The sequence below is a fragment of the Lepus europaeus genome, chromosome 2 (genome assembly GCF_033115175.1).
Source record: "Lepus europaeus isolate LE1 chromosome 2, mLepTim1.pri, whole genome shotgun sequence".
Classification (NCBI taxonomy): Eukaryota; Metazoa; Chordata; class Mammalia; order Lagomorpha; family Leporidae; genus Lepus; species Lepus europaeus.
In genome coordinates, this window is record NC_084828.1 from 126,693,514 (window position 1) to 126,720,783 (window position 27,270).

A 27,270-nucleotide genomic window follows, 5' to 3' on the forward strand; every position below is an offset into this window, starting at 1 on the left:
TCACTCCCCTGGGCTGCAACAGCCAGGGATGAGCCAGGCAGAAGCTAGGAGTTTCATCAAGGTCTCCCACATGGGTAGCAGGAGCCCACACACTTGGACCATCTTCAGCTGCTTTTCCCAGGCCATTAGGAGGGAGCTAGATTCAAGCCAATTTCAAGCAAACTTTTGCAACACAGTGGAGGTGTTCTCTCTCCTTGGGCTTACTGTAATGACTGGTATTACTCTGAGGAAAAGTGAGTACCCTGTATTATAATTCTACTGAATTTTGAGTACTCTTATATATTCTCAAACCCAACAGCTGAAATATCCTTTGTAATTAATCTGAGTCATTATTTCACAATTATCTTTCTCCCTGGAATACTAAACAGAAAAAAATAGTGCATGTTAATCACAAAACCTGCATTTCTTTGAACCTATGCAAAAATTTTAATATCACTAAATATGTAACAGATATAAAGGTAATTCCAGGATGTAAATATGCATTCAATTTTACACCCAAGTTCTGCCCTTGGAAATATCTATTGTTTTTTCATTGGTGCATAGATTTTTGCCTTCAGCTGAAGAGATATGCTCCTTATCTTCCAGAAAGGTTACTGACTGCCCTCATTTGAATGCCATATTTGACCTAAGAAAAAATGAGTTATGTTTTGCAGGTATAATTTAAATAGCATTTCCCTAAAAGGTTTCTAGGAAAATGGAGTTGAAATAGAAAAACTTTACTATTGTGATGAATAAAATGAATTTCTAAATGTCCCTATCTCAGAGACTAGTTTTCAATAATAACAACTTTGTTTTTGTCTTCAGCGTTCCAGTGGTGGTCTTGCCATTCCTCTGTGTGCATTCCAGGGGACTGTGTCTCTCCATGCACCAACAGGGAAAACTCTATCTCTTTCTACTTATGAGGTAAGCGCAGAAGGGCAAAAAATAACCCCAGCCTCTAAGAAAATAGAAGTCTATCGATCCAAAAGTGTTGGCCATGAACCAAATTCAGAGGATTCTCCTAACACATTTGCGGACACCAGTGTGAAAATACACTTGGAGGTTCTTGAAATTTGCGAAAATGAAGAGGCCTTGGATACTGTTTCTATCATTAGCAACATCAGCCAGTCCTCCACAAAGGTCAGATCTCCATCCCTACGCTACTCACGAAAAGAAAACAGATTTGTTTCATGTGATTTAGGGGAAACAGCCTCATACTCTCTCTTTTTACCCACAAGCAATCCTGATGGTGATATCAACATCTCCATTCCAGACACTGTTGAAGCACACAGGCAGAACAGTAAACGACAGCATCAAGAGAGGGATGGCTACCAGGAGGAAATCCAGCTGTTAAACAAAGCTTACAGGAAAAGAGAGGAAGAAAGCAAGGGTAATTAGAGGTGCTTCGGGCTAACAGAAGAAGGCCCTGAAACTTCAAAATACAAAACTTTGTTCTGAGAGCTGATTTGCTTTCATTTGTGGGTCTGCATAAGCTTTACCAATTTACTAGTTAATTATTTTTAGTGCAAACAGCTGGAACTAGTGCACACACTTAAGTGCATTTTATGTATTACCTAGAGATCACACACTGTGGTAATTGAAAGATTTTGTTTCTTATCCAACTTTGAAAAAAAAAAAAAAAACTTTTCTGAATCAATTCTTGGCCTAGTTTACTACTATTTCTGCTTATATTTGTCAACCTCTCAGTAAACAAGGAAATCATATAAATTCAATGAATATACTATTCCCATGCATGTGTTTTTACAGGTAAAAACTGTAAGGGAGGAAGAGACTTAAGGGGAATGAGAGACTTGCTGGAATGTTGTTAGCAAAGCAAGCTTACTGGAATTATGGCTTCAGCTTTACATGGATCTCTACGAAACCCATTCTTGTGTAAAATGACCAATAAGCTGCCAGTTTGGGGATACACATGTCCCTAATCTATCAATAGTTGTTTCCTTAATTTCTATAAAATATAAATTGTATATTTTCCTTTTTCTTCTCTGTTATATTAAAGTGTTCTTTCTTCTTTTCAGTATGTCAAGGCTGATGGCCCATGAAACAAGTATGCTATGGGTTACAGGTGAAATTAGAAGTAGTCTTTAACTCCAACATTATTGGAAAAGGTTGTAATTGTACACTTCATTCTAGAATTGTTTTGTTTATTTGAAGTAAAACTGGGGGGAAAATTTGCCAGATTAAATTAAGAGAGCATATCCAACTAGACTAACAAGCTTCTGGATAAAGCAGAAGAAAATCCTCTGAGTCTAAAATGAAAATGTTTGTTTCTAAAGCTGCAGATTAGGTAGATTTTCTTGGCCATTCTTGAAGCACAGAAATATTCATTTCAAATATTACTTCAAGTTCATGTGATTTGTTTTTGTTTCTACCCCAGAGACATGATGTGATATCCCAAATAAAGGAACAATTCATGTTATTAAGTAGCTGCATATATATTTAGATATTAATTTTAAAATATATTACACTGCAAAAATGCAAGAATCATATTATCAGAATGTTAGTAATGGATATTTAAAAATTATGAAGTGATTTTTCTTCAAATTTCTTTACCCTATTCTTTCTGTAAAATGTATATTAAATGAGTTACTTTGGTATTTATTTCCAGTTATTGAGTTGACATTTACATAGTCTTAGACTTTGTGTACCCCTACCTCATTCACATACATTTTCTATTTGTTTACAGATTAAGTGAATTATGTTTTAGAATTTTTATTTTGATTTCTATTTCATTGTATTGAATCAAAATTCTAAATTACTCAACATGGGCTTTCAGACTGTTTTATCTTCAGAGGGTGTTTTTTAGCTTTTTAGTTGAGGCTTGCTTGTTTACTTGCTTTTGCCACCAAGAAAAATCATTTTCAAAATGTTTATTCTCTTAATGGACTTTCTTCACCTCTCATTTAACTTCTCCATATCTCTATTTAAATTTGGGAATCAAATGTAATGCCATTAGTAATGTTTGTAAAGCAAGCCTCAAAAATGCATGGCATAAACTCAAATATATTCTTATTACAAATATTCTACTTTAAAAGACTTTGTATCATCAAGATTACTATTTCAACACAGTGACTAATGGGAGTATCAATCTGATGTTTTATATCAATTCTAAGTGTCTTTCTAAAAGAAAAAACTCAGTTGAATAATCAAATAATGCTTTTACAAATAACTTGACAACTTAAACTTAGACATGTAATATTCTAAAGGATAAAGGAGATATTGCTTCTTTAAGATGGAATTTCTAGTAACAAGGAAATTAGAAATAAGATTGTAAGAAAGCTGAGGAAAACAGTAAATATCTGAATGCAAAAATTTTGTTTTACCTATTCAGCATTTAAGATGAGAAGGATGATTTTGTGAAAATCAGTGTTTAAAGAGCATTAAGAATTGGATTGGAATACAATAATAACTGTTTTCCCTCCTGCCTTCCATTTAATTTTCACTGAATACAGGCCTTATCTGGGGAAACTGGAAAAAAAAGGATTTAGGATTATTTAATGGCTCTGGCTTATTGCACAATATGGTGGATACACTCAAAACTTTGGCAATATCGAATAAATGCCAGAATTATTTGACCCAAAAATCATATTTTAGAGGGTAGTCAGCATCATTTTACTAGCTAATCTGTCACACTTCAAACTCCAAGCCAACAGTAGCTGAATCTACAATAAAAACCTACTAGGCCTTTGCCTAAACATGAATGGCTATTCCAAATTCTTGTTAAGAGAGAGGAAGATTAAACTACAAAATTATTCTAAATCTACCTACTCTTTAGAGTGATTTTGATTGTAAAGTGTGTCTCTGACATAGGAAATACTAGATATACATATATCTAGTGCTATACCCAAATATCTTACCCTTGTATAGCTGTATTGTTCTTGTTATTAATAAATACTATGTTTTGTATAGATTATTTCTTTTCTCTATAAATAGATGAGTAGAAGCCAAAAACTACTTGCTATCTGTTAAAATATCACCAGTTGGATGGTGACTCCTATAAACTGCAAGCACATAATCCCTAAAACCCATGGTAATCAAAATAAACAAATAATGTATAATCTATAAAATTTCCAATTGAGACTGACAGAGGCAACTCATTTTGAAGACAGCAAACATCACAAATATCACTCAGAAAAAATAGTCTTTTTTCAATCTGGTTCTATAGTGTTTAATTTTATAAATAGATTTTTTTTTAATTGCTTATATTTTTCAGTTACTTTCACTCCTATCTGTATTGTACTATTTAATAGATGGCTAGAACATGATAGAAATTTTTTTAAATACTTGGGATTACAACTGTGAATAAAAACAAAACTAATATGTAAATATACATGTACTGTGAGTTTGAGCCAGTTGCAAAGTTAGAGAACGTGGTCCAAAAAAGATTTCCCTTACTCCTGACACCAATTGTAAGTTCAGGGTGTTCCCCAAACCACTGTCAGTTTCTTTTCTTTTTTTTTTTTTTTAAGAATTATTTTATTTATTTGAAAGCATTACAGAGAGAGGTAGAGCCAAGAGAGAGAGAGAGAGAGGTCTTCCACACTGCTGGTTCACTCCCCAGTTGACCAAAACAGCCACAGCTGAGCTGAGCTGAAGCCAGGAGCCAGAACTTCTTCCAGGTCTCTCACTCGAGTGAAGGGGCCCAAAGACTTGGGCCATCTTGCACTGCTTTCTCAGGCCATAGCAGAAAGCCGGCTCAGAAGAGGAGCAGCCAGGACTTGAACTGGTGCCCACTTGGGATGTCAGTGCTGCAGGCTGGGGCTTTAACCCACTGCCCCACAGCGCCGGCCCCTGTCAATTTCAGTATTCACTATAAGGACTCAAAAACTCACTCACAGAACACTGTATACTCCTGGTTATAGTTTTACAGGTTAAAATCTGCCAAAAGAAGAAACTGAGTTCATGAAAAGTTATAAATATAGAACCTCCATTGTACTTTCCCCTTGTAGTAATGGACAATAAACTTTCCACCAACCAATGAAGTTCATGTGAATCTTCAGGCCAGAGTCTTTACTGGACTCCATCATGGCATGAGAAGGAGTGAGCATGGTTTGTTGTTCACAGGACAGGTCTCGGTTTCCAGCTCCTCAGGAGATCAAGCTGAAACAGAATGACCATAGGTCCCCATTTAATATTTGGCTAGTCCAAGGCCCTAAGACAGTATCACTTTATCAGGCATGATACTCTAAAAAGTTTAGAAATTACTTCCCCATGGTCAGCAGTGTGGTGTAGCAGGTAAAGCCACTATCTGCAGTGCCAGCAATCATTGGTTTTGAGTCCTGGCTGCATCACTTCTGATCCAGCTCTCTGTTTTGGCCTGAGAAAGCAGTGGAAGATGGATCAGGACTTTGGGCCCCTGCAACCCCATGGGAGACCCAGAAGAAGCTCCTGGCTCCTGGGTTCGGATCGGCGCAGCTCCGGCAGTTGCAGCCAATTGGGGAGTGAACCACAGGATGGTAGACAGCTCTCTCTCTCTCTCTCTCTCTCTCTCTCTCTGCCCCTCCTTCTCTCTCTCTTCTACTCCACTTTTCAAAGTAAATAAATAAATCTTTAAAAAAAATTCCTACAGGGCCGGCGCCGTGGCACAGTGGGTTAATCCTCCGCCTGTGGTGTGGGCATCCCATATGGGCGCCGGTTCTAGTCCTGGCTGCTCGTCTTCCAATCCAGCTCTCTGCTATGGCCTGGGAAAGCAGTAAAAGATGGCCCAAGTGCTTGGGCCCCTGCACCCACATGGAGAATGGAAAGAAGCACTTGACTTCTGTCTTCAGATCAGCGGAGCTCCGGCCATAGTGGCCATTTTGGGAGTGAACCAACAGAAGGAAGACCTTTCTCTCTGCCTATCCCTCTCACTGTCTGTAACTCCACCCCTCAAATAAATAAATAAAATCTTTAAAAAAAAAATTCCTACTCTAAAAAGAAATAGAAATTACTTTCCCAGAAATTGAGGGGAAAGGCCAGAGTTCTCTTCAGATAAAATTAAGTTCTTTACTTACACATTTACATGTACAGTTACCAACTTATACAGTGGTTTGACTTATGATTTTTTACTTCATAATAGTGAAGAAGGATATGCATTCAGTGGGAACCATACATCAAATTCTGAGTTTTATCTCTTCCCAGTCTATGATATGTAGCAAAATACTCTCTTGTGCTGCTCAGTAGCAAACTGAACTGCAGCTGCCAGTCAGCCATGTGATCACAAGAGTAAATGACTGCAGGTTGCTCCTCTTCCAGTCCAGCTCTCTGCTGTGGCCCAGGAAGGCAGCGGAGGATGGCCCAGGTGCTTGGGCCCTGCACCCGCATGGGAGACCAGGAGGAAGCACCAGCCTCCTGGCTTCGGATCGGCGCAGTGCGCTGGCCACAGCGTGCCAGCCGTGGCAGCCATTTGGAAGGTGAACAAACGGGAAAAGGAAGATCTTTCTCTCTGTCTCTCTCTCTCTCACTAACTCTGCCTGTCAAAAAAAAAAAAAAAAAAAAAGTAACCGACTGACACCCTATAGTGTACTGCATTGCTAAACCATGATGTTTGCTAGGTTAGGTGTACCAAATGCATTTTTGACTATGACATTTTCAAGCTATGATAGGTTTATAGGGATGTAACTCCGTCATAAATCAAGGAGCATCTGTATATGTACATTTACTAGTATAGGTAAACACACACATATATGCAGGTACTTGCTCATGACAGGCCTTCAAACAGTGGAAAATGTGTGTTATTTTTAAATTCCATTTTCCATAAACTTTTTGAAATATCCTTATATATGACAGCAATAAGGAGAAAATGTTAAATAAAAGGACAAAGATGGAAGAGTCCTTTTACCTTAATCCGGTTAGGAAACATTCCATAAGTCACATTTCTTCAGAGATTCAAAAGAAGCGAAGAAACATTCTATGAGATTATGTAGGAAAATCATAGTTCAGCGAAGAGAACCACATTTCAAGTAGTAGTGTGCTGTTTGTATTTTGTGAAACCAATGACTAAGGAGATCAATGTGAATGCAGATGAGTGAGAGAAGGAGAAAGCAGTAAGACAAAGCCAGGGAAAGGCAGGTCATTTCCGCCTTACAGGCTAGGTGGAGACTTTGACCTTATTCTAAATGCAGTGGTAAGCCATTGGTGGATTCTGAGCAAAAGCCTGACACATTTGGTTTCAAGAATCACTGTTTGTTGTGAGTAGTAAAAGATGACTATATAAAGAGCACTTAGGAGGCATTTCAGTGGTCAGGATTAGCAACAATCTTGGCTAGGATAACGGTAGTAGCAATGGAGATGATAACAGAATCACATTGACTCAATAAATAAGGAAAATTTCCTTGATAACATTAAATTATATATTTTTAAAATATCTGTCATTGGAGCCTATTGCTGAGGGGAAATATATCCCTGGCATCTATTTTCTGTCAGTACTCTGTCGTAGTCCAATGTTCTAAACACATCCATGAATGACAGAGGCTAGAAGCCTGAAAATTGTATTTGCTAGTTCAGGCTTAGCATCTGCCAGTGTGACAGGCATTTGTATAAGCTTTGGAAGGCTGAGTTGAAGAGGAGCACAACAGTTAAATGAACACTCTTCTCAGTTGGATCTTTCTCCTCTAAGATATGGTTCAAAGATGTAAGTACTTTCATTTTTGATTCCACATTTCCAAAAGATGCTTTTATGATTATTATGCTCATCTGCAGTAAGCTGTCAGAACAGAAAGGAAGGATTCTCCACTGAGTTCTCAGTGGGACTGGCCAGGAAGAAGTCACTGCGGCTTCTGCTTTATTGGACAGAACTAGGTACAAAGTCTAATTTAATGCTAAAGGAGGCTAGTAACTATATCTTGCTGTCTGTAAAGAAGAAACCTGAGGTGAATGTTGCAGCACAGTGCTTAAGCCATTGCTTGGGACAGTCACATCACATATCAAGAGTATCCAGGATTGAGTCCCACCCTGCTTCTAATCTAGCTTCCTGCTGGTGCATGCCTTGGGAGACAGCAGATAGTGGCTCAAATACTTAGGTGCCTGCCACCTACATAGTAGGCCTGAATGGAGTTTCTGGCTTATTTCAACCTAGCCCAGCATCAGCTTTTGTGGGCATTTGGGAAATGAACCAGTGGATGGTAGAGATATTTCTCTTTCCCCACTCCTGTTTGTCTGTCTGTGTCTCTCCTATTCAAGTACAGAAATTAAACCAATATAAACTGATCTTTTGTATATAAAGAGAATTGAAAATGAATCATGATGTGATTGGAAGGGGAGAGGGAGCGGGAAAGGGGAGGGTTGTGGGTGGGAGGGAAGTTTTGGGAGGGGGAAGCCATTGTAACCCATAAGCTGTACTTTGGAAATTTATATTCATTAAATAAAAGTTTAATAAAAAAAAAAAGAAAGAAATTAAACCAATAAACTTCAAATAAAGAAAAATCAACCCAAAGATGGTGAACAATTAGCCAACCTGTATTACATGCCCCATGATCCCCAACTAAATAATCACACACTACCATAATAGAATGTGAGTGATGTTACAAGATGCAGAGGCAGAGGAGGTACACAAAATAATCCAACAATGATATATCTTCCCAAGCTTGAGTTATTTCGTTTTGACTCTAAATGTGTGAAATCAACACTGAAGTCTACACTGTACTGCTCCAAACATAGGTCAGGTTTTTTTATATGAACTCGTATGGTTTGAATGTTAAAAGCCCATGTGTTAAAGACGTAGTCCCCAAAATGACGCTATTGGGAGGTAGGACCTTCTAGCATGTCCTTAGGTTATATGCTAGAATGGTAGGGCCTAGCTGTTGAAAGGCAGCTATTTTGAGAAGGTTGCTATAAAAGTTTAAGTTTGGGGCAGGCACCATGGATCACTTTATTAATCCTCCGCCTGTGGCGCTAGCATTCCATATGGGCGCCAGGTTCTAGTCCCGGTTGCTCCTCTTCCAGACCAGCTCTCTGCTGTGGCCTGGGAGGGCAGTGGAGGATGACCCAAGTACTTGGGCCCCTGCACCCGCATGGGAGACCAGGAAGAAGCACCTGTCTCCTGGCTTCAGATCGGCACAGCACCGGCTGTAGCGGCCATTTGTGGGGTGAACCAATGGAAGGAAGACCTTTCTCTCTGTCTCTCTCTCAGTCTATAACTCTACCTGTCAAATAAAAAAAAAAAGTTTAAGTTTGGACCCAACTACTCTTTCTGCTTCCCAGCTTGTGATGTGATCCTTCCTTTACATGTACCCCACCACCTTCAATCTGCCATCTTCCATGGATGCCTCATCCTAGCCAATTTCTGCATCATGCCACATAGACTGAACTTCCAGAGCTGTGTGCTAAATAAACTTTTCTCCTTCTTAAGTTATCTGCCTCAAGTATTTCATTATGGTGACAGAAAGCTGACTAATATACAATATCTTCTATAACTCAAGATACAAAGAAGATAATATCTACATGTTTTCCCTACAGTCTTTAGGTCCAAATTTCAAATGCCTAAAAAACATGTTTACAAACATTCACAAAACACACAGAAAAGCACACATTCTTCCCCAATTGCTGAAGAGTAGTTAAAAATCCAAATATAAAACTACCACAGTTATAATCTTTTCCAATATTATGTAGAACAATTTAATTTCCTGGAGGTGTGTTGCCTTGAAACACTTTGTTACAGAGAAGTACTTTTGCTCTGGTTTGATGTAAACATTTCACTGAGTAATTTTTCCGGAAAAAAGGAAGAAAATATCATAAATAAATTTTTCTGTCACTCAGCAGAAATACAACTCCCAGAACTTTAAAAGGTTAGGGTCAAGAAATGTTAGGGTTTAAACAAAGCCACAATTATCTGGTTAAACTAGTAAAGCTACATATTATGTGCTAGAAGAAGCCTTAAGGATGAATTTTCATTATCTCTATTATATTTATAAAAATCTTTATCAACTAAAAATTTTCTTCTGAATACTACTTTACAACACCTTTTGCTCAGATTCAACATGGCATGCTTAAATTGGATGAGAAAAATTCATCAATTTAATGAGAATATAGTTTTCAAAAGAAAATATGTTACAGAAGATTCCCAAGGTCTTTATGTATTCTGGAATCCTTTGTTTTCACCAAGTTACTCTTTTTTTCCTTTTCATGGGAAACATATGGCATTAGTAGTCAATGTTAACTGTTCATAAGAACATCTAGTTCACCTAGAATAGTCTCATTTTCCAATCATGTTCCTATTACAATAACAAACAGTGTCATCTTTAACCCTTAAAGGTGACACAGTTTGGATAATATATCGCCACACTTTGTACAGTTTTATGCAATTATACCACATCTACAAGCTCTTTTCCCAAAAAAGATATTTTAAAAAGATATTTCAATATTTACTGTAAATTAAAAAGAGACTGTAATATCTACAAGTGCCCAACTAAAAGTTACTCCTGCTGCTTTTTATATTTCAGTTAGAGAATACACTGAAATATCAGTGATTGGTTATCACCAAGGATCTATCCTGAGATAATAAAAACAAGACAGACCTCTCATGCCTTCAAAGATATAAGTTAAAGGTGAGGACCTTCCCCTCACACCCCTAACTGTAAAATGCCCCAAATCACAAAGCAAGCAACACCATCTGGAATTATTGAATACTCAATTAAATTCAAATAGAAGATAATGTCATTGATAAGAAATAAAAGTACATGGAAATATTCTGATTTCTGCTTCATTGTCATTTTTACAATTCACTGCAACCAACAGCATTAGATATCTTTTCTATTCTAGATCCATCCACCCTTCTACCTCTTAATCTCTGTCCCAAAAGACTGCACTGCACAAACCACATCAACAAACTTTACATGCTCTCTGCTTCTCTGAGTTTGACCAATTGTGATTTCCAGCAAAAGATCAAAGAGAAGGTGAGGTCAAGGTATTTATTCCTCCAACTCACGTTGGGCTGGATCTTCCCCTTTGACAACAGTCATTGCTCTTTGTAGGCAGCTGACTCTATTTGGTTCATTCAGAACTCCAGTACCCTTTCTCTCCACCCATTTGGGCCAAGAGACAGTAACATATCTGTTGTCACTAACTCCAGTTTACTGATATTTCTATGGTCTGTTTAGACTTGCACCTGAATATAAAGTACAAACAAACACATTCGGAGTTCACAGAAAAATGTGACTCAAGGAGCTGATTAGAATTTGGGGCTTAAACAGTAGTGCCCCTCTCTTTGTGGGAGATATATTCCAAGACACCCAATGGATGTCTGAAAATGTATATATATATATGTATACACACACACCTCTCTTCATTTTTATATACATATATATGATTTTCCTGCATAAATTTATAGTAAAGTTTAATTTACATAATAGGCACAGTAAGAGATTAGCAATAATAAGAACTATCCTAATAATGTTATTTCTAAATACCTCATTGTACTTTACTAACCCTTCTTCATGGTATGACGTGAGATGATATAAGGCCTCTGGGATAAGATAAAGTAAGCCTCAGTCCTTTCTGGTGCAGCACATTGCCATCAATGAGAACATGTTTTCTGTTCATGTCTTCTATACACGGACAAGTTTATATCTTTTCCATCTTAACTAAGAACTTATTCTTGTGGCTGTAACTTTTGCAGTTTGAGGTACAACTGAGGTGCAAAATTACCATGAATTTCTTTCCTGCTTCACAGTTTCATGAGCAGCTTTGTCCTTCTTTTAGATTTTAGTAATCTCAGCATATATTTTTTTTCTTTCCTCATTAAGAACATTGACCTTTTCACTTAAAAGGAAGTGCTTCACAGCTTGTCAACATATCTGAATTGCTAGCATTGCTGCACTTGTGATTTGGGGCCATTACTATACTTCAACATATTCATGGCAATACTGCAACAGTCCATCTGTTAATTAAGGTGGCTACTCATCCACCAATGAGCATATACATCATGGATACGCTGGATGAAGTGTTGATTCACAGCCTGGGTAGAACAGAACACAGATCTCATCACACTACCCTGAATGGCATACAATTTAAAACTTATGAACTATTTCTGGAATTTTTCAAGTTCACTGTAGGTAACTTGAAATCTCTGAAAGCAAAATCGCGACGGGGGCGGGGGAAGTGAGGGTGGTGAGGAGGGCTACTGCATATCTTAAATGAGAAGTGGAAGAAAGAAGGGCATTTATGGGAAAACAAATGACTTTTCAGAAAGACAAACAGGCCCTGAGAATAGAAGGAAGCATGATCCTTTTGTGACTATTTTAGTTGTGCTAATTTCTAGTCTCCAGTGACATTTGGTGTTCTTTGGTTGTCCTCCTAGATTTATGACAACTGAGTTCTCACAGTTCTTTTGGGAGGCTCAATTTTTAGGTAGACAGTAGATTTCAGAAATTCAAATGCCATCTACCCAAAATAAGTTTTAGGACACAAAAGTATCCTGGTATGCACGTATACTGCATCTCCTTTTCTTATTTTAGAGTTTATTTAGCCTTTATCGTCCCCTCAAGAGGTTAGGCACAGGAACGCTCATGCCACGCCTATTTCAGTGTCATCTCTAGCATCTTTAAATGTTATATGTATAAATGAACTGGATATCTCCTGGCGAATATCCAAGCCTGAGTAGCCCAATCACTTGCTTACTCAAGAGTGGCTCTTACATGACACTCAGTAGCCTGGTTAGTAAACAGGGTTCCTTCAAAGGAACCCAGGAATCTTCCATTCCTGTTCATTTGCACTGCCTAAGAGCTCTGCGCTGAATGCGACACGCATTCTATTGGCTAAAGGAAAGGAGGTACGGGCGCACTTATACTTAATATTTTAAACGTTTGCATAAAGTACGATAAACTCATTTCTTCAAACTTTGAAGAGCTACTCTATCGATCCAGTGGTTCTTGGGTTTCCACGTTTAATAACCAGAGCCTAACGGAAGCAGACTTCGGGTGTTTCCACGAGGAATAACAAAGTAAAACCCAAATGCCAGCTCCTTACTTGCCGAGCCTAGGGAGAAAAACCTGCAAGCGTTTCGCTCTCCCGCCTTCCTCAGGTACAAATGCAGTCTCCTCAGACTTCAGAAGCAACCCCAGCTGTCCAATCCCCGTGATAGCCAAGGCCGCCCGCCTGTGACGTCACCGGAAAAGGCTGCCTCCACCGCTAAACGGCCCGCCTCCTTGCCCTGGGCACCGGAAGCAAAACGGAAGTGGACGTGCACACGCTTCCGGGCCCAGACGCCATTTCCAGCGGCTCCGGAGTTTCGCGGGTTGTAATCCACCGAGACAATGAGCTATGACTACCATCAAAACCGGGGCCGCGATGGAGGACCCCGCAGCTCCAGTGGGGGCTACGGAGGGGGCCACGGAGGGAGCCGAGGTTCCGGAGGCGGCGGCGGCGGCGGCGGAGGAGGAGGTGGTCGAGGTGGCCGGGGCCGGCATCCCGGGCACCTGAAAGGCCGAGAAATTGGCTTGTGGTACGCGAAAAAGCAGACACAGAAGAACAAGGACGCAGAAAGGCAGGAGGTAATCCGAGATTCTGTACTCGCGGGCTCGCGGCAGGACTGATGTGTTTCGCTTCCCGCCGACGCCTTTTCTTTGCTCTTTTTCTGAGCTGGTGCACGTGCTTTGTGAAGTGTAAAGACGTGCAGATATCATTATGCCAAAGCTTCCTGTAGCGGGTGTTACACCGCTTCACGTTGGCGGTGCGCGTCTGCCCTGAAGCATTCAGGATTTATGCAGGATGAATGTATACGAGTACTTTCATAAAGGACAAGAGCATTGTGGGCAAAACGAATGTTATGTTCAGGTTCCAGCTGAATTCAGCTTCATCAGGGTTGTTATATCTCTGGCCGTCCATTCCTTCACGAAAATTATTGTCACTTTCATTTTAAGTTCTTCGCCTGGTGAAGCTGAAAATATCGATCTTTAATGTTCACGCTAGGTTTGCACCCAGCAGAAGCAGGCAGGCATAATTATAAATGCAGATTGTCCATAAAAGTAGATCACCTTTTATTATCAGCGTTAAAAGTATTCGCCACAAACCCAGGGTTTTTGTTTTTATGGAGAAGTGGTGAAATTACTTTTGATTAGCACCTCTTAAAGAAGGAAACTTGGGATTTTAGAAGTCGAAGAAGCAGAAATAATTTGGCTTGGAATCTTCAAGTGATTGTCAGGTTAATTTGCATTTTAAAGATCTGTAGTAAAGGAAACATTAAGTTCCCTAAGTGACACATTCTAGTAAAAAATTATTTTTATCATTGAACAAGGTTTCTTCATCTAAGCCTTAGAATAACCTTTTAGTGACTTCTTGAAAAGTATCTCTTATATTAGAATACAATTAAACCACCACTTAGGCTAATCTTTTTAAACCATTGCATTTATTTTTCTCTTAACCATGTCTTTTCAATGTTTTTGTGGCTTTCTCCATTTATCTTTACAGTTAGCACATTCTTCTCTTAGAAAAAAAAAACTATTTCTTAAACAGCCCCAAATTGTTCAATGAACAAACTGGTTTTGGAAAATAGGAGACTCCTTTAAACCTTTTTCATATTGGAACAATTCAGCTATCCATAAAAGTTAGTACATAGTAACTTGATCAGATTTTATTTACCATTTGTTTCAAACAGTGTCATACACATTTACATAGTAACTTGATCAGATTTTATTTACCATTTGTTTCAAACAGTGTTATACACGTTGACACAGGTCTGTGAAAAAAATGTGACACTTGGGGGACTTACCAACTACATGGGAAATTAAGAACTATACAGATGAAACTTATTAAGTCAGGAAAAGTTGTTAGTGTTTTCACATGAAGGGTAGAGTCGCTTGTTTGTGGATACTATGAATGGAAGTCAGTTTCAGCCCCTCTCCCCAAACCTCCGCCTCTCTCCCCAAACCTCCGTTTTAGTAATTCTCCCTACCATTTATTCACTTGCCAAGGCCAAATAAGCTACATCTTTGACTCTTCTTTTTCATTTCAGCCAATTGATCTGCTCTGGCCTCTTAATTTATCCGAAATCCAGTCTGTTTTTGTTTTTTTAAAAATTTATTTATTTGGAAGACAGGGAGAGAGGCTAGAGCTGGGCCGGTCAGGAGCCAGGAGCTTCTTCCAGGTCTCCTACATGAGAGCAGAGGCTCAAGTACTTGGGTCATCTTCCACTGCTTTCCCTGACTCACTAGCAGGGAGCTGGTCCGAAGTGGAGCAGCCAGGATTTGAACTGGAGCCCATATGGGATGCTGAAATCGCAGGTGGTGGCCCACCAAATCCAATCTTTTTTTCTGTAACAGTTACCATAGAGGAAGCCACTGTGTTGTTGTTGTTGTTGTTGTTTTTCTACTCATAGGTTCCTAACTAATCTTCTAGTTTGCACTCTTTGTGCCCAATTAAATCTGTGTGTTATAGCCACCCAGGCTGATCTTTTAAAAGGAAAAACCTAGGTCATTTCATTCTGTAGATTCCTACTTGACATTTGAAGCCTTGTCATTTCTGTCTCATTCTAATAGGAGGGTACTTTAAAAATTTTTTGGAAAAGTGGAATGGATAAGTTTGTTTTACTTCATAAGTTTTGAAATCCATGTGTGAGTTTTTCATAATATGCATTTTTACATGAACGACCCCATGTGTGCCTGGGTTTCAAAAATTTTGCTCCAAAATAAGCTTATGTTTTAATTCAGTTTTCTATGAGTGTTTTGAAGTGCCCTCACATTAGAATGAGACAAGTGACATGGCTTTGAATCTCAAGTAGAGAGCTAGAGAATGAAATGATCTTCCATGTTCCATTCCTAATATATTGTGTAGGAATCTTGGTAGTCTGGCTTCAAATATTAGATTTTTGCTCTGTGACCTTATCCTTCTAAACCCATCTAATGTAGTTATAACCTTTGAAAACATACTTTATTTTTACTTTTTTATTCCAGTGTCGTGCCATCCTCTTGTCTAAAGTGCACCTCTCCATCTTCATTAAATATTAATATTTTTAGTTGGTGCATCCTAACTCTTTCTTTGACCACCTTCAGCTTGATGTGATTGCTTCTCAGTCAGAATTTCCGTAGCCTCTACTTTTGAAGTAATACTGTATTTACAAATGAGAGGCATTGTAATCATTGATTGATAACTCTTTAACAAATATTTTATTGATTACATAATATATTTTAAACAATAGCTTAGGCACCTAAGAGAGTTGTAGTCCCTGCCTTACGGAGATTCTGGTATGTTAGGAGCTAGGGGCATTTAAGAATATAATCTTAGAGTGTCGTGATAAGGAGAAAATGGGCTATTTCCTAATTCAAGTGAAGGAATTTCAGAAGATTTCCAGAGAAGGTTACCTTAAGCTGAAACTTGAAAAACAGCAAAATGTGTGTTTGGGGTTTGGAAAGGATTTTCAAAGACAGTAACAAATGCCACAACATAGAGATCAGGAAGAACGTGTTCAAGGAACTGAACATTGAGAGTGGTGGAATGAAGATAGAACTTTGGATTTCAAACTTACAGACCAGTCACACAAAAAGAAATACGTTTGTGTTTATAACCCAGGACACTTACATATAAACTGCAAATTTTGTGAAATGATGTTTAATTCTCTGCACATTGCTCTGAGTTTATTATTTTTGTTTTTTGTTTTTTTTTTAATTTGACAGAGTTATAGACAGAGAGAAAGGTTTTCCTTCCATTGGTTCACTGCCCAATGGCTGCTACGGCCGGTGCTACACCGATCCGAAACCAGGAGCGAGGTGCTTCTTCCTGGTTTCCCATGCAGGTGCAGGGACCCAAGCACTTGGGCCATCCTCCACTGCCCTCCCGGGCCACAGCAGAGAGCTGGCCTGGAAAAGAGCAGCCAGGACCGGAACCGGCGCCCATATGGGATGCTGGTGCCGCAGGCAGAGGATTAACCAAGTGAGCCACGGCACCAGCCCGAGTTTGTTATTTTTGTACTTTTTTTATTAAGCTGATCTTGATTGTTTAATTTCACAAACAGTGATTTGAAAAACTCTGGGCTAGAAAAATAAGCTGCGCCTTGAAATTATTTTTTCCCTAAGGACCATAGCAAGCCTTCAGACTATTAAAGAATGAAATGATTACATTTTGAACTTTAAAATTCAGTGTGGGAGCAATGTGGAGAATGGATTAAAGAGATAGTCTCTGGGCAAGGAGACCAAATAAGTAACCCTTGCAATAATTAAGTTGAGGAATGACAGCCTGATTTAAGACATGGGCAGTGAAGGAGGGAAGTGGACAGATTCAGATGATTTAGGGGTTGAATCAAAATCATTTTGTGATTTATCTAGAGGAACAAGGACAGCAGATCTTCATGGATGACTTCTTTGTAGCTGTATAAGGATCAGGCTTGTTGAAGCATGATGATGAATAGATTGTTAAGGATCCTGTGAGTTTAATATTATTATGTGGCTTGGTAAGTGAGGATTTGTAGGAGGCAGAACACAGTGTGAATCTGATACCTAGAGAAATCTAGTCTGAAAGTGTTTGGTAGTTCATAGGCCTATGGATGGTAGTATTTGGAATATGAGAGTGAATGATGATGGGATGAGTGAGCCTAGAGCTAAATTCAGTAGTCTGTTGCTTTTCAAACTTAATTGTGCATAAGAGTCACCAGGCACCTTAAAATATACAACTGGGGTAGAGTCAAAAATCCTACTTTTCTAAGAGACTCTTCGATGGCACCAGGTCTACAGCTCATAGTGTAGAATAGGAAAATTTAAGGGACAAGCTGAAGAAGAGAAGGTTGCAAAAGAACCTAGGGAGGAGCAACCAGAGAAGAGAAAAATGAGTTGGGTATTGCTTTAGAATTCAGGGGTAGTGCTTAAGGGAGCAAAGAGGACATAGAAAATAACTGATATAGTGGCAAGCCCTGAGCAGATGTCATTACGATAAGAGCTGAGAAGAAAAATTGGGCAGGAACGTAAAGCAGTCGAGGAATTCAAGAAAGCTTTGTAGTTTTGCTGTTTTAAGGCAAAGAAGTTGGACTATGTCTGTGTACTGACTGTTCTACTTTTTGGCCCCCTTGAATGCCAGACTGTGTCAAAGTTCTGTCATCATCTCTGTGGAGGTACTTAGTTTTTTTGTTTTGTTTTAACTAAAACAACTCCTATATCTCTGTGATGTAAACTCCTGGTTCTTATCTAAGCACTCCAGAATTTCTATTATAGGTCTAAAACTTAAGATCTCTCCAGAAATCCAGTTCCATCTTTTCACCTACCTAATAATTATTACAGCTGGCATGTTACACCATTGTTCTTAATTACATAAAATCCCATCTTTGCATCCTACTTTGATAACTACCATCACACATGTACACAAAAACATTGTCACACAGCAGCTTCCTCCTGATGATTAATCTTACTACTATTCTCTCAGGACCCACCTTGACTTTCAAACAATTATCATTAGTTTTCCTTTCCTCTTGCCTTTCCCACCCTGCTAAGTCCAATGATTTATTTACTGATTTTTAAATGTATTTTTCATTCATACTTTGCCTTCCTCCTTCATTAGTTGTTTAATCATAACAGATTCTAATTGTCACTATACCTCATGTGTGTCCAGTTGCCTGTGCATTCATACACACATTATTAAGTCTAGACCTTAAAGAAGTGGAGATTTGTGGGCCCATAAGCTTTTGGGAGAATTTTTTTTTAAACTCCTGTATCAAAAAAATAAAAGTCTCCCACAGAATTAGAGTTGGCAATCATTAATTTTTACCTAAACCTGTAAACATTTCTTAGATGCATATTTAGGGCTTCTAAAAGTTTTCATAGCTCAACAAAGACCTTCTCTTTGTCATCTTTGGTGTGCTTTTTAATTCTCTCTCTAGAAAGAAGTTGCTGCATTTCTTTTATTGGATTACCAATCCATGAGTGCTGATTGATTTTTATTTGCTTTCTTCTTTTTTCTTTTTTTTTAAGATTTATTTTATTTATTTGAAAGAGTTACAGAGAGAGGTAGAGACAGAGAGAGAAGTCTTGCATACACTAGTTCACTCCCCAGATGGCCACAACGGCCAGTGCTGTGCCAATCCAGAACCAGGAGCCAGGAGCTTCTTCACGATCTCCCACGTGGGCAGGGGCCCAAGGACTTGGGCCATCTTCTACTGATTTCTCAGGCCATAGCAGAGATCTGGATCAGAAGAGGAGCCCCCAGGACTACAACCAGCACCCATATGAGATGCTGGCACTTCAGGCCAGGGCTTTAACTCACTGCGCCACAGCGCTGGCCCCCTTGCTTTCTTCTTTTTCTTTTTCTTTTTTTTTTTTTTTTTTTTTTTTTTTTTATGGACAGGCAGAGTTAGACAGTGAGAGAGAAAGAGACAGAGAGAAAGATCTTCCTTTTCCGTTGGTTCACCCTCCAAGTGGCTGCTACGGCCAGTGTGTTGTGGCCGGTGTGCTGCGCCGATCCGAAGCCAGGAGCCAGGTGTTTCTTCCTGGTCTCCCATGTGGGTGCAGGGCTCAAGGACCTGGGCCATCCTCCACTGCACTCCCAGGCCATGGCAGAGAACTGGACTGGAAGAGGCGCAACCAGGACAGAATCCGGCGCCCCAGCCGGGACTAGAACCGGTGTGCTGGCACCGCAGGCAGAGGATTAGCCTAGTGAGCTGTGGCGCTGGCCTTTCTTCTTATTACTTCTTTTTAAGATAAAACTTTGTAGATGCTCACTGTAACCAAAACACAATTTCTGTTTTTCACCTTTTTTTTTTTTTTTGGCGGAACATCTGGATTTATTTAGTTATTTATTTGAAAGGCTGAGTTACAGAGACAGAAATATCTTCCATCTGCTTGTTCAACCCCCAAATGGCTGCAATGGCCAGGGCTGGGCCAGGATGAAGATAGCCAGGAGCTTCTTCCAAGTCGCCCATGTGGGTGCAGGGGCCCAAGCACTTGGGCCATCTTACCCTGCTTTCCCAAGCACATTAGCATGGAGCTGGGTCTGAAGTGGAGCAGCAGGACAGGAAGCAGCACCCATATGGGATGCCAGCATTGCAGGCAATGGCTTAAGCCACTATGCTACAACGTTGACCTCTGAACATTTAGATTTTTTTTTTTAAGATTTATTTATTTATTTGAAAGTCAAAATTACAGAGAGAACAAAGATAGAGAGATCTTCCATCCACTGGTTCACTCCCCAGATGGCTGCGACAGCCAGTGCTAGATCAGACTGAAGTCGGAGCCTGGAGCTTCTTTCAGGTCTCCAACATGAGTGCAGGGGCCCAACACTTGGACCATCTTATGGTACTTTCCTAGGGACATTAACAGGGAGCTGGCTTGGAACTGGAGCAGCCGGAAATCGATCCAGCACCCATATAGGATGCTGGCATAATAGGCAGAAGGTTTACCCACTGCACCACAGTGCCGGCCCTGACATTTGGATTTTAATAACTGAAAATTTAAGATAGGAAAAAGTTTACAATAAGTACATGAAGCTAGGAAGAGAACCAAAGTTGTAGGGAGTGACATAAATATGCTTTCGTTGCCAATCGTATGTTGAGCTAATTTTGTAGGAAAAGGTCTACAATGATATTTGCAAAAATGTAAACAGTTATATATAGCATTTTCTTGTATGTATGTTTATTGAAGAGATATTATTTAGTCATTACTTTTTTTTTTGCTGCCAAATAATTTTTACGTGTGTTCTCATATTAATAAAAATGCTTTTTTCTTTGCACAATATAGAGAGCTGTAGTACACATGGATGAACGGCGAGAAGAACAGATTGTGCAGCTACTGAATTCTGTCCAAGCAAAGAATGATAAAGATTCAGAAACACAGATATCCTGGTTTGCTCCTGAGGATCATGGGTAAAACAAAAAGTGTTCTTTTATTTTTTTTTATTTTTGACAGGCAGAGTGGACAGTAGAGAGAGAGACAGAGAGAAAGGGCTTCCTTTTGCCATTGGTTCACCCTCCAATGGCCGCCGCAGTAGGCGCGCTGCGGCCAGCGCACCACGCTGATCCGATGGCAGGAGCCAGGTGCTTCTCCTGGTCTCCCATGGGATGCAGGGCCCAAGCACTTGGGCCATCCTCCACTATACTCCCTGGCCACAGCAGAGAGCTGGCCTGGAAGAGGGGCAACCGGGACAGGATCGGTGCCCCGACCGGGACTAGAACCCGGTGTGCCGGCGCCGCAAGGCGGAGGATTAGCCTATTGAGCCGCGGCGCTGGCTTGTTCTTTTAAAGAACAGGCAAATAGCAGTTCTTTCATAGCATTGGCTAGACCAAAAAAAAAAAAAAAAAAAAAAAAGACTCTTCAAATTAGATGAAATTTGGTCTTGAAATAGTTCTTTATTTCTGAGTATCGTGCAAATTTGGAGACAGAAATTTAGATGGCGTATTCCCACAGGAAAGCTAATGGTAGGAGCAAATATCTAGATATAAGAAATACTAAGTTATCATTGTTCTTCCTACCCTTATCTTTATATTTCTGAAAATTCTCCTGTTGGAGAAGTTTGAAGGAGTTTAAATCACTATTGTCTTAGATTGTATCATTTAGAGGAATAATACGAGATAGTTCATGGACTATATAATATCCCATTTATAGGGCAGAAAGGGTGGTGGGGAAAAAATGAAGTTGTGGAATAAATATACGGAAATCATGATATGAATCCTTATTAAGTATTACAATGGAGGAACGACCGGGATTTTTTTAACTACCATAGGACTAATTTATTTGGCAATATCTGATTTAAAGGCAGAGAAAATTTGAATTCATTGTAAGAATATTAAGTATATTATATAATTATTGTACTTAGAGGAAAGGAATAAAAGCTTTAATTTTTATGGTCTTGAACTATTTAGACAGCATTCATTATTTTGCCCCAGGGCGTGAATGGCTCTTCTGACCATTGTTAATTATTTATTTTGTCAAAATAGATATGGTACTGAAATTTCTACTGAGAACAAATCAAGCTCAGAGAAGAAACTTGATAATCAGGAAAAGAAATTGATAAACCAAGAAAAAAGGACATTTAGAATAAGGGATAAATCATACTTCGACCGAGATTCTGAGTATCTCTTGCAGTCAAATGAACCTGATGTAACCTTAGATCAACAATTATTGGAAGATTTACAGAAGAAAAAAACTGACCTTCGATATATTGAAATGCAGGTAATACAAAGCAAGATGTAGAAAAAAATTTTCATTTGCCATTGTCTCCCCACATTTGAGAAAAATGTATGGTTAGAGATAGCTTTAAGGTGTATGCCAGGAATATTTCTCAACAAAACATCCCGTATGGGAATTTTTTTTTTCTTTTTGAGTAGTAGAGAAAAGCAATGGAAATCAAAACTGTAACCTACAGTATCCTATCTCATTCAGAGAAGCTTTCATGGTGAGGAAAAAATGCTTGTGCAAATACAAAAAATTACTTTTTTGTGCCAGTTTAGTGAAATGTCATGCACCAGGTTTCTCCCAGATCATTTGGTATATCATCTTCCTCTTACAGATGACAAAATTAAATTTTTCAGAAGTTATGTGACATGTTTATATTCTACCAGCATTTAAATGCATGGCTGTGCCAAGAACTGAAATTTTCCTGATTTATTCTGTTTTCTTTACTGTGCTAAGTGATATCTTTATATATATATATATATATATATATATATACACACACACACACACACATGCACACACACACACAAAGAGAAAATACTGAGGAGATTTTGGGGGCTATATCTTTAATATATATATATAAGGGTACTTTAAAAAGTTCATGGAAAAATGAAAAGGAATTAAAAGCTTTTTATTTTGCTGTAAAATTTTTTGAAATCCATGCAGTGTTCATAATACATGTTTTTCTTTTTTTAAGAATTGTTTTTATTTATTTGAAATTGAGAGTTACAGAGAGGGAAAGAGATATCTTCTATCCGCTAGTTTACTCCCCCAAAGGGTTGCAATGGCCAGAGCTAAGCCAGGAGTCAGGAGTTTCATCTGGATCTGCCACATGGTTGACAGGGTCCCAGGCACTTAGGCCATCTTCTGCTGCTTTCCCAGGCACATTAGCAGGGAGCTGGATAGGAAGTGGAACAGGTTAGATTTGAACTGGCAGCCAAATGGGATGCCAGCATTGCAGGTAACAGCTCAACTCATTACACCACAGTGCTGGACCCATGTGTTTTTAAAATATTGCTTATGCATACCACCATTTTTGAGAAAGGCAGAATATCACATCTCCTTAAGAAAAGAAAGGATCAAATGGAGATTTCGTTACTAGAACAGATCAGCTGGGGCTGGTGCTGTGGCCTAGTGGATAAAGCCGCCAACTGTGGTGCCAGCGTCCTATATGGGTGCTGGCTCGCATCCCTGCTGCTCTATTTCTGATCCAGCCTCTGCTTTGGCCTGGGAAATGGAAGTGGAAGATAGCCTAAGTCCTTGGGCCCTTGCACCCAGATGGGAGACCTGGAAGAAGCACCAGGCTCCTTGCTCTAGATCAGCCTACCTCAGCTGTTGCAGCCATTTGGGGAATGAATCAGTGGATAGAAGACCTTTACTCGCTCACTTGCTCGCTCTCTTTCTCTCTTTCTGTCTCTATAACTCTGCCTTTCAAATATATAAATAAAATCTTTAAAAAGAAAAACAGTTGAGCTAAGATGGTGCAAGGGCCAAATTATATAGCTCTTTTGTGCCTGTTGAGTAAAATATGATTTGAGAATGGAGGAGATAGTAAAATAAATTAATTTAGATCTTGTAGTTGAAAAGAGCTGCTTTTATACGCTTAGAAACAAAGAGAGATGGGTACTACGTGTTCTTTTGCTTTGTATGGTAGATATAACGTAAATACTGAAGATGGGTGATGTAGTTCAAAGAACAAATTTGGAAAACATAGAAACAGTTAAGCTTCATATTTCCAGATACTGTTGTAAATGGTTCACATGCACTACAATATTTAAACCTCCCAACTACCTTCTGTGAGGTAATACAGCTCAGTATTCCTAATTAAAATTCTTGGTACCAAGAATGTTTTAGATTTCAGACTTTTTTAGATTTTGAAATACTTACCAATACATAATGTGATAATTTGGGAACAGGACCAAGTCTACATACAGATTTCTTTTTATTTCATATACGCATAGCCTATCAGTAGTTTCATAAAATATTTTTTAGAATTTTTTCCATGAAACAAAAGGGTAGAGAATTTTCCACCAGCAGCATCATGTTGACCCTCAAAGAGTTTGAGATTTTGGAGCATTTCTGGTTTTGAACTTGTGGATAGGGACGCTCAAACTCGATCTGCCTGTTATAAATCAGGAAAGAGAATGTCAAGCTCTGTCATCTTAAAGTGTCACAACATTGCAACCAGATCTAAAATTGAAGGTCTTTAATCCTTCCTGTATTGTGCATTTTTTTCCTTTGTTTTAATTTCATTAATAAAAATTAATTTTCTAGTTGCTAGATTCCAGATACTATGAGTATTAAGACATTCCCTGTCCTTAGCTTATAATCACATTATTTCATATCCTGATTATAACCAGAAATTAGGAACTGGACAGTTTGACTGCCTTGTCAAAGACTGATAGTGTTTACATGCATAAAACGTAAAAATGATTACTGTCAGTTTGAAATGCAATAAACTTGCTTACAGATGCTTACGTGTAATGTGAGTGTATTTGACTACATGAGGTATTAATATTTTAGCTATCATTAAGAAATGGTTTAAAGTATTGTGAAAGAAATTATTAACAGTAGTGTGGTATTACTTATATTTCAAAACACTAGAATTTATTTATATTCACTGTTATTTTATGGTACTGGTAAGAATTGCTTGACCGCAGCAAGCATGACAACAATAGATTACCTAGGACAATGCCAATTTATTTCAGTTTATTATTTTTATATTTACTTTAAGCAGTTTATTAACACTGCCTTATTTTTATGCCACTGAAGATTTTTCTTTTTTTTAAATGATTTATTTTATGTGTTTGAAAAGTAGTAGTGCATGAAAGTTTTCAGTTTTAGAAAGACACTGCCATATATAAAAAAGAAAAATCCAGAAGAATTTGTCGTTCACTTTTTAGTATTCCAATTTTAATTCAGCAAATGTGTAAAATTTGTCAAGCAGCTTATATATATCAGAAACTGCTTCTTTGTATATAAAGGTTTTTCGTTCAAATATTGTGACAGCCCTCTGAGAGAAAATGTTTCAGATATTCACATGCTAAATTTGAATTAACCAAGATCAAACTAAAATGACAGTACCAGATTTTGTGACTCCAGATATTAAATGTTTTTTGTTTTTTCTTAATGCTGAAAAGCAAGTGCCCTGAGATAATCTTTGAATCTGCTCCAGTGTCTAATACATTAGTAAATGAATCACTGATGGATGGAAAAAGAATGTGGTATAGACATCAAATCTAGCATGTATAAAACAAATTTAGAGATTTGTCAAAATGCTATTAGATAATATGCTAGACTTTAAAGAATTGTCTCCACTATTGGATGTAATAGATTTCTATTTTTTGATTGTTTTGAAAATAAAAGCAATTGGTAGACTCTTAAAGAATTAAAGTCTTTAACACTTCACACAAATCAGATAGTAAAAATACTTTTAGATTTTAGTGTATTTACCTATGAGCACATTCTGATTACCATTTGATTGCATTTCTTTTTTTTTTTTTTTTGAAAATTAAAAATTTCTTGTTTTAATTTCAGCAATTCAGGGAAAAGCTGCCTTCATATGGAATGCAAAAGGTATAAAATGATTTACAGTGTTTGATTTGATTTGTGAAATATTTTACACAGCTTTTTTTAATGTTCTATATTAAAAAGATTTTTTAAAAACCAATGAATCTTTTCCTAAAGCTTATTATTAGAAGTTAATTTTATTCTTTTAAATTAAAAGACAAAAGAAAAAAAATCATGAAACAATTTTCCTGAAGTTATCTCATATTTATGTTCATAACTGTAGTCTTTTGAGTTTATTAAGTAGGATTTTCATATATAAGTTATTTTGGCTAAGTGCCCTGTTCTTAATTTAAGACAACACTGTTATTAAAATTAAGGCATTACTAGTAATACAATACTTTCATTAATTAATGATGTGTCATCACATAATCACCCTTCATAGAATAATAGTCCCCTATCATTCTCTTTTCCCAACTTTTTTTTTTTTATTTTCATTTGTATTTTTATTTGCTTTTCATAGTTCTTATTACCACCAGACATCTGTGTTCCCCCTCCTAGGCTAATGTAAGTTCTTGAGAACCAGGTCTATTTTGTTTACTCTGTCCCTCTTTACTCAGAATAGTGGCTAGCATTTTGTAGATACTCAGTAAATAAGTTGTTGAAAGAATGAATCAAATTCTACTTCACTATACTTACCAGGTATAATTTTTAGTGTTCAAACATGACACTTGTTTTGCTATGTATAATACTGTGGAATAGATAGGGAATTTTTAAAACAGAGGCTTTCAGACTAAATTGTTTGTACATGAAAATAACCTGTAATACTGCTCTGAAGTAGTAGAATGATTTTGCTAATACAAGCAATATTAATATTAAAAAATTAATATTTAAAATGTTTAAGAAAGAAACTCTTCCCCATATACAAGATTTTTAGGTACCTAAGTTTACCCACTTAAATAATTATAAATTTGTCTTTGTTTTAACTTTTTGAAAAGAAATACTCTTAAGAATGTGTTAATACCCTTTCTTGTTCCCAAAATAGTGTACAACATTTGTACTGCCAGCAAAGCCATGTTTTGATTTGTGATTTAAATCTGTAATGTCCTCAGTGGTTATTTAGTCCAGGGATTTACTTCTGTACACAGTAGCCCCAGATGTTAGCATTCTTTTAATGTTAATTGTTATTCATGGAAACTGACCTGAACACTGCACCATAGACCACTCAGGCATCCTGAATGTTTATTCATGGAACTTGGGAACTCTTCTTGTCAGTATGCTTTTCTCTAATATTGTCATGACTTGATTCTTTATAATTTGGTACTGCTTTTCTCTTGAAAGTTGGTAGATGTATACATTCACAAAGTGCCAACATTGTGAGAAAAATTTAAAAGCATTTATATGTTTTTTAAAAATAGTTACTGTAGTTTGTAAGGATTTTGATTACTGTCTTTTCAGACTTAGCATTTGATGTTATTCACTGATTTTCCCTTTGGAAATAGGAATTGGTAAATTTAATCGATAACCATCAGGTAACAGTAATAAGTGGTGAAACTGGTTGTGGGAAAACCACCCAAGTTACTCAGTTCATTTTGGATAACTACATTGAAAGAGGAAAAGGATCTGCGTGCAGGATAGTTTGTACCCAGCCAAGAAGAATTAGTGCTATTTCAGTAAGTACTCTTACTTTTTAAAGTTCCTCTCATCT

At 37.9% G+C, this 27,270-nt stretch overlaps 2 protein-coding genes and 1 long non-coding RNA gene across 6 annotated transcripts in view; 2 read left to right on the top strand and 1 right to left on the bottom strand.

Annotated features, from left to right (window-relative positions):
• The window catches only part of GPR149 (G protein-coupled receptor 149), a 75,312-nt gene extending 69,461 nt beyond the window's left edge, over nucleotides 1–5,851 (top strand). The window contains exons 5-6 of one of the 2 annotated variants that reach the window (XM_062212772.1): nucleotides 805–903; nucleotides 5,567–5,851. In XM_062212772.1, coding sequence (XP_062068756.1) covers nucleotides 805–903; nucleotides 5,567–5,593 — 126 coding nt within the window. In that variant the 3' untranslated portion in view covers nucleotides 5,594–5,851. Of the gene's footprint in view, nucleotides 1–804; nucleotides 1,670–5,566 lie in introns of those variants that run through there. The other variant, XM_062212744.1, reaches the window with a different exon arrangement.
• LOC133774852 (uncharacterized) overlaps nucleotides 1–13,048 on the bottom strand; it is a 294,451-nt gene extending 281,403 nt beyond the window's left edge. For all 3 annotated transcript variants that reach the window (XR_009868172.1, XR_009868173.1, XR_009868174.1), the window contains exon 1: nucleotides 12,940–13,048. This is a non-coding gene — a long non-coding RNA (uncharacterized LOC133774852). The remainder of the gene's footprint in view (nucleotides 1–12,939) is intronic.
• A 96-nt stretch (nucleotides 13,049–13,144) lies between these two features.
• The window catches only part of DHX36 (DEAH-box helicase 36), a 46,721-nt gene continuing 32,595 nt past the window's right edge, over nucleotides 13,145–27,270 (top strand). Inside the window, exons 1-5 of the mRNA XM_062212801.1 lie at nucleotides 13,145–13,463; nucleotides 20,622–20,746; nucleotides 21,818–22,052; nucleotides 25,593–25,631; nucleotides 27,065–27,235. Of these exons, the coding sequence (XP_062068785.1) occupies nucleotides 13,227–13,463; nucleotides 20,622–20,746; nucleotides 21,818–22,052; nucleotides 25,593–25,631; nucleotides 27,065–27,235 (807 nt within the window). The 5' untranslated portion in view covers nucleotides 13,145–13,226. The remainder of the gene's footprint in view (nucleotides 13,464–20,621; nucleotides 20,747–21,817; nucleotides 22,053–25,592; nucleotides 25,632–27,064; nucleotides 27,236–27,270) is intronic.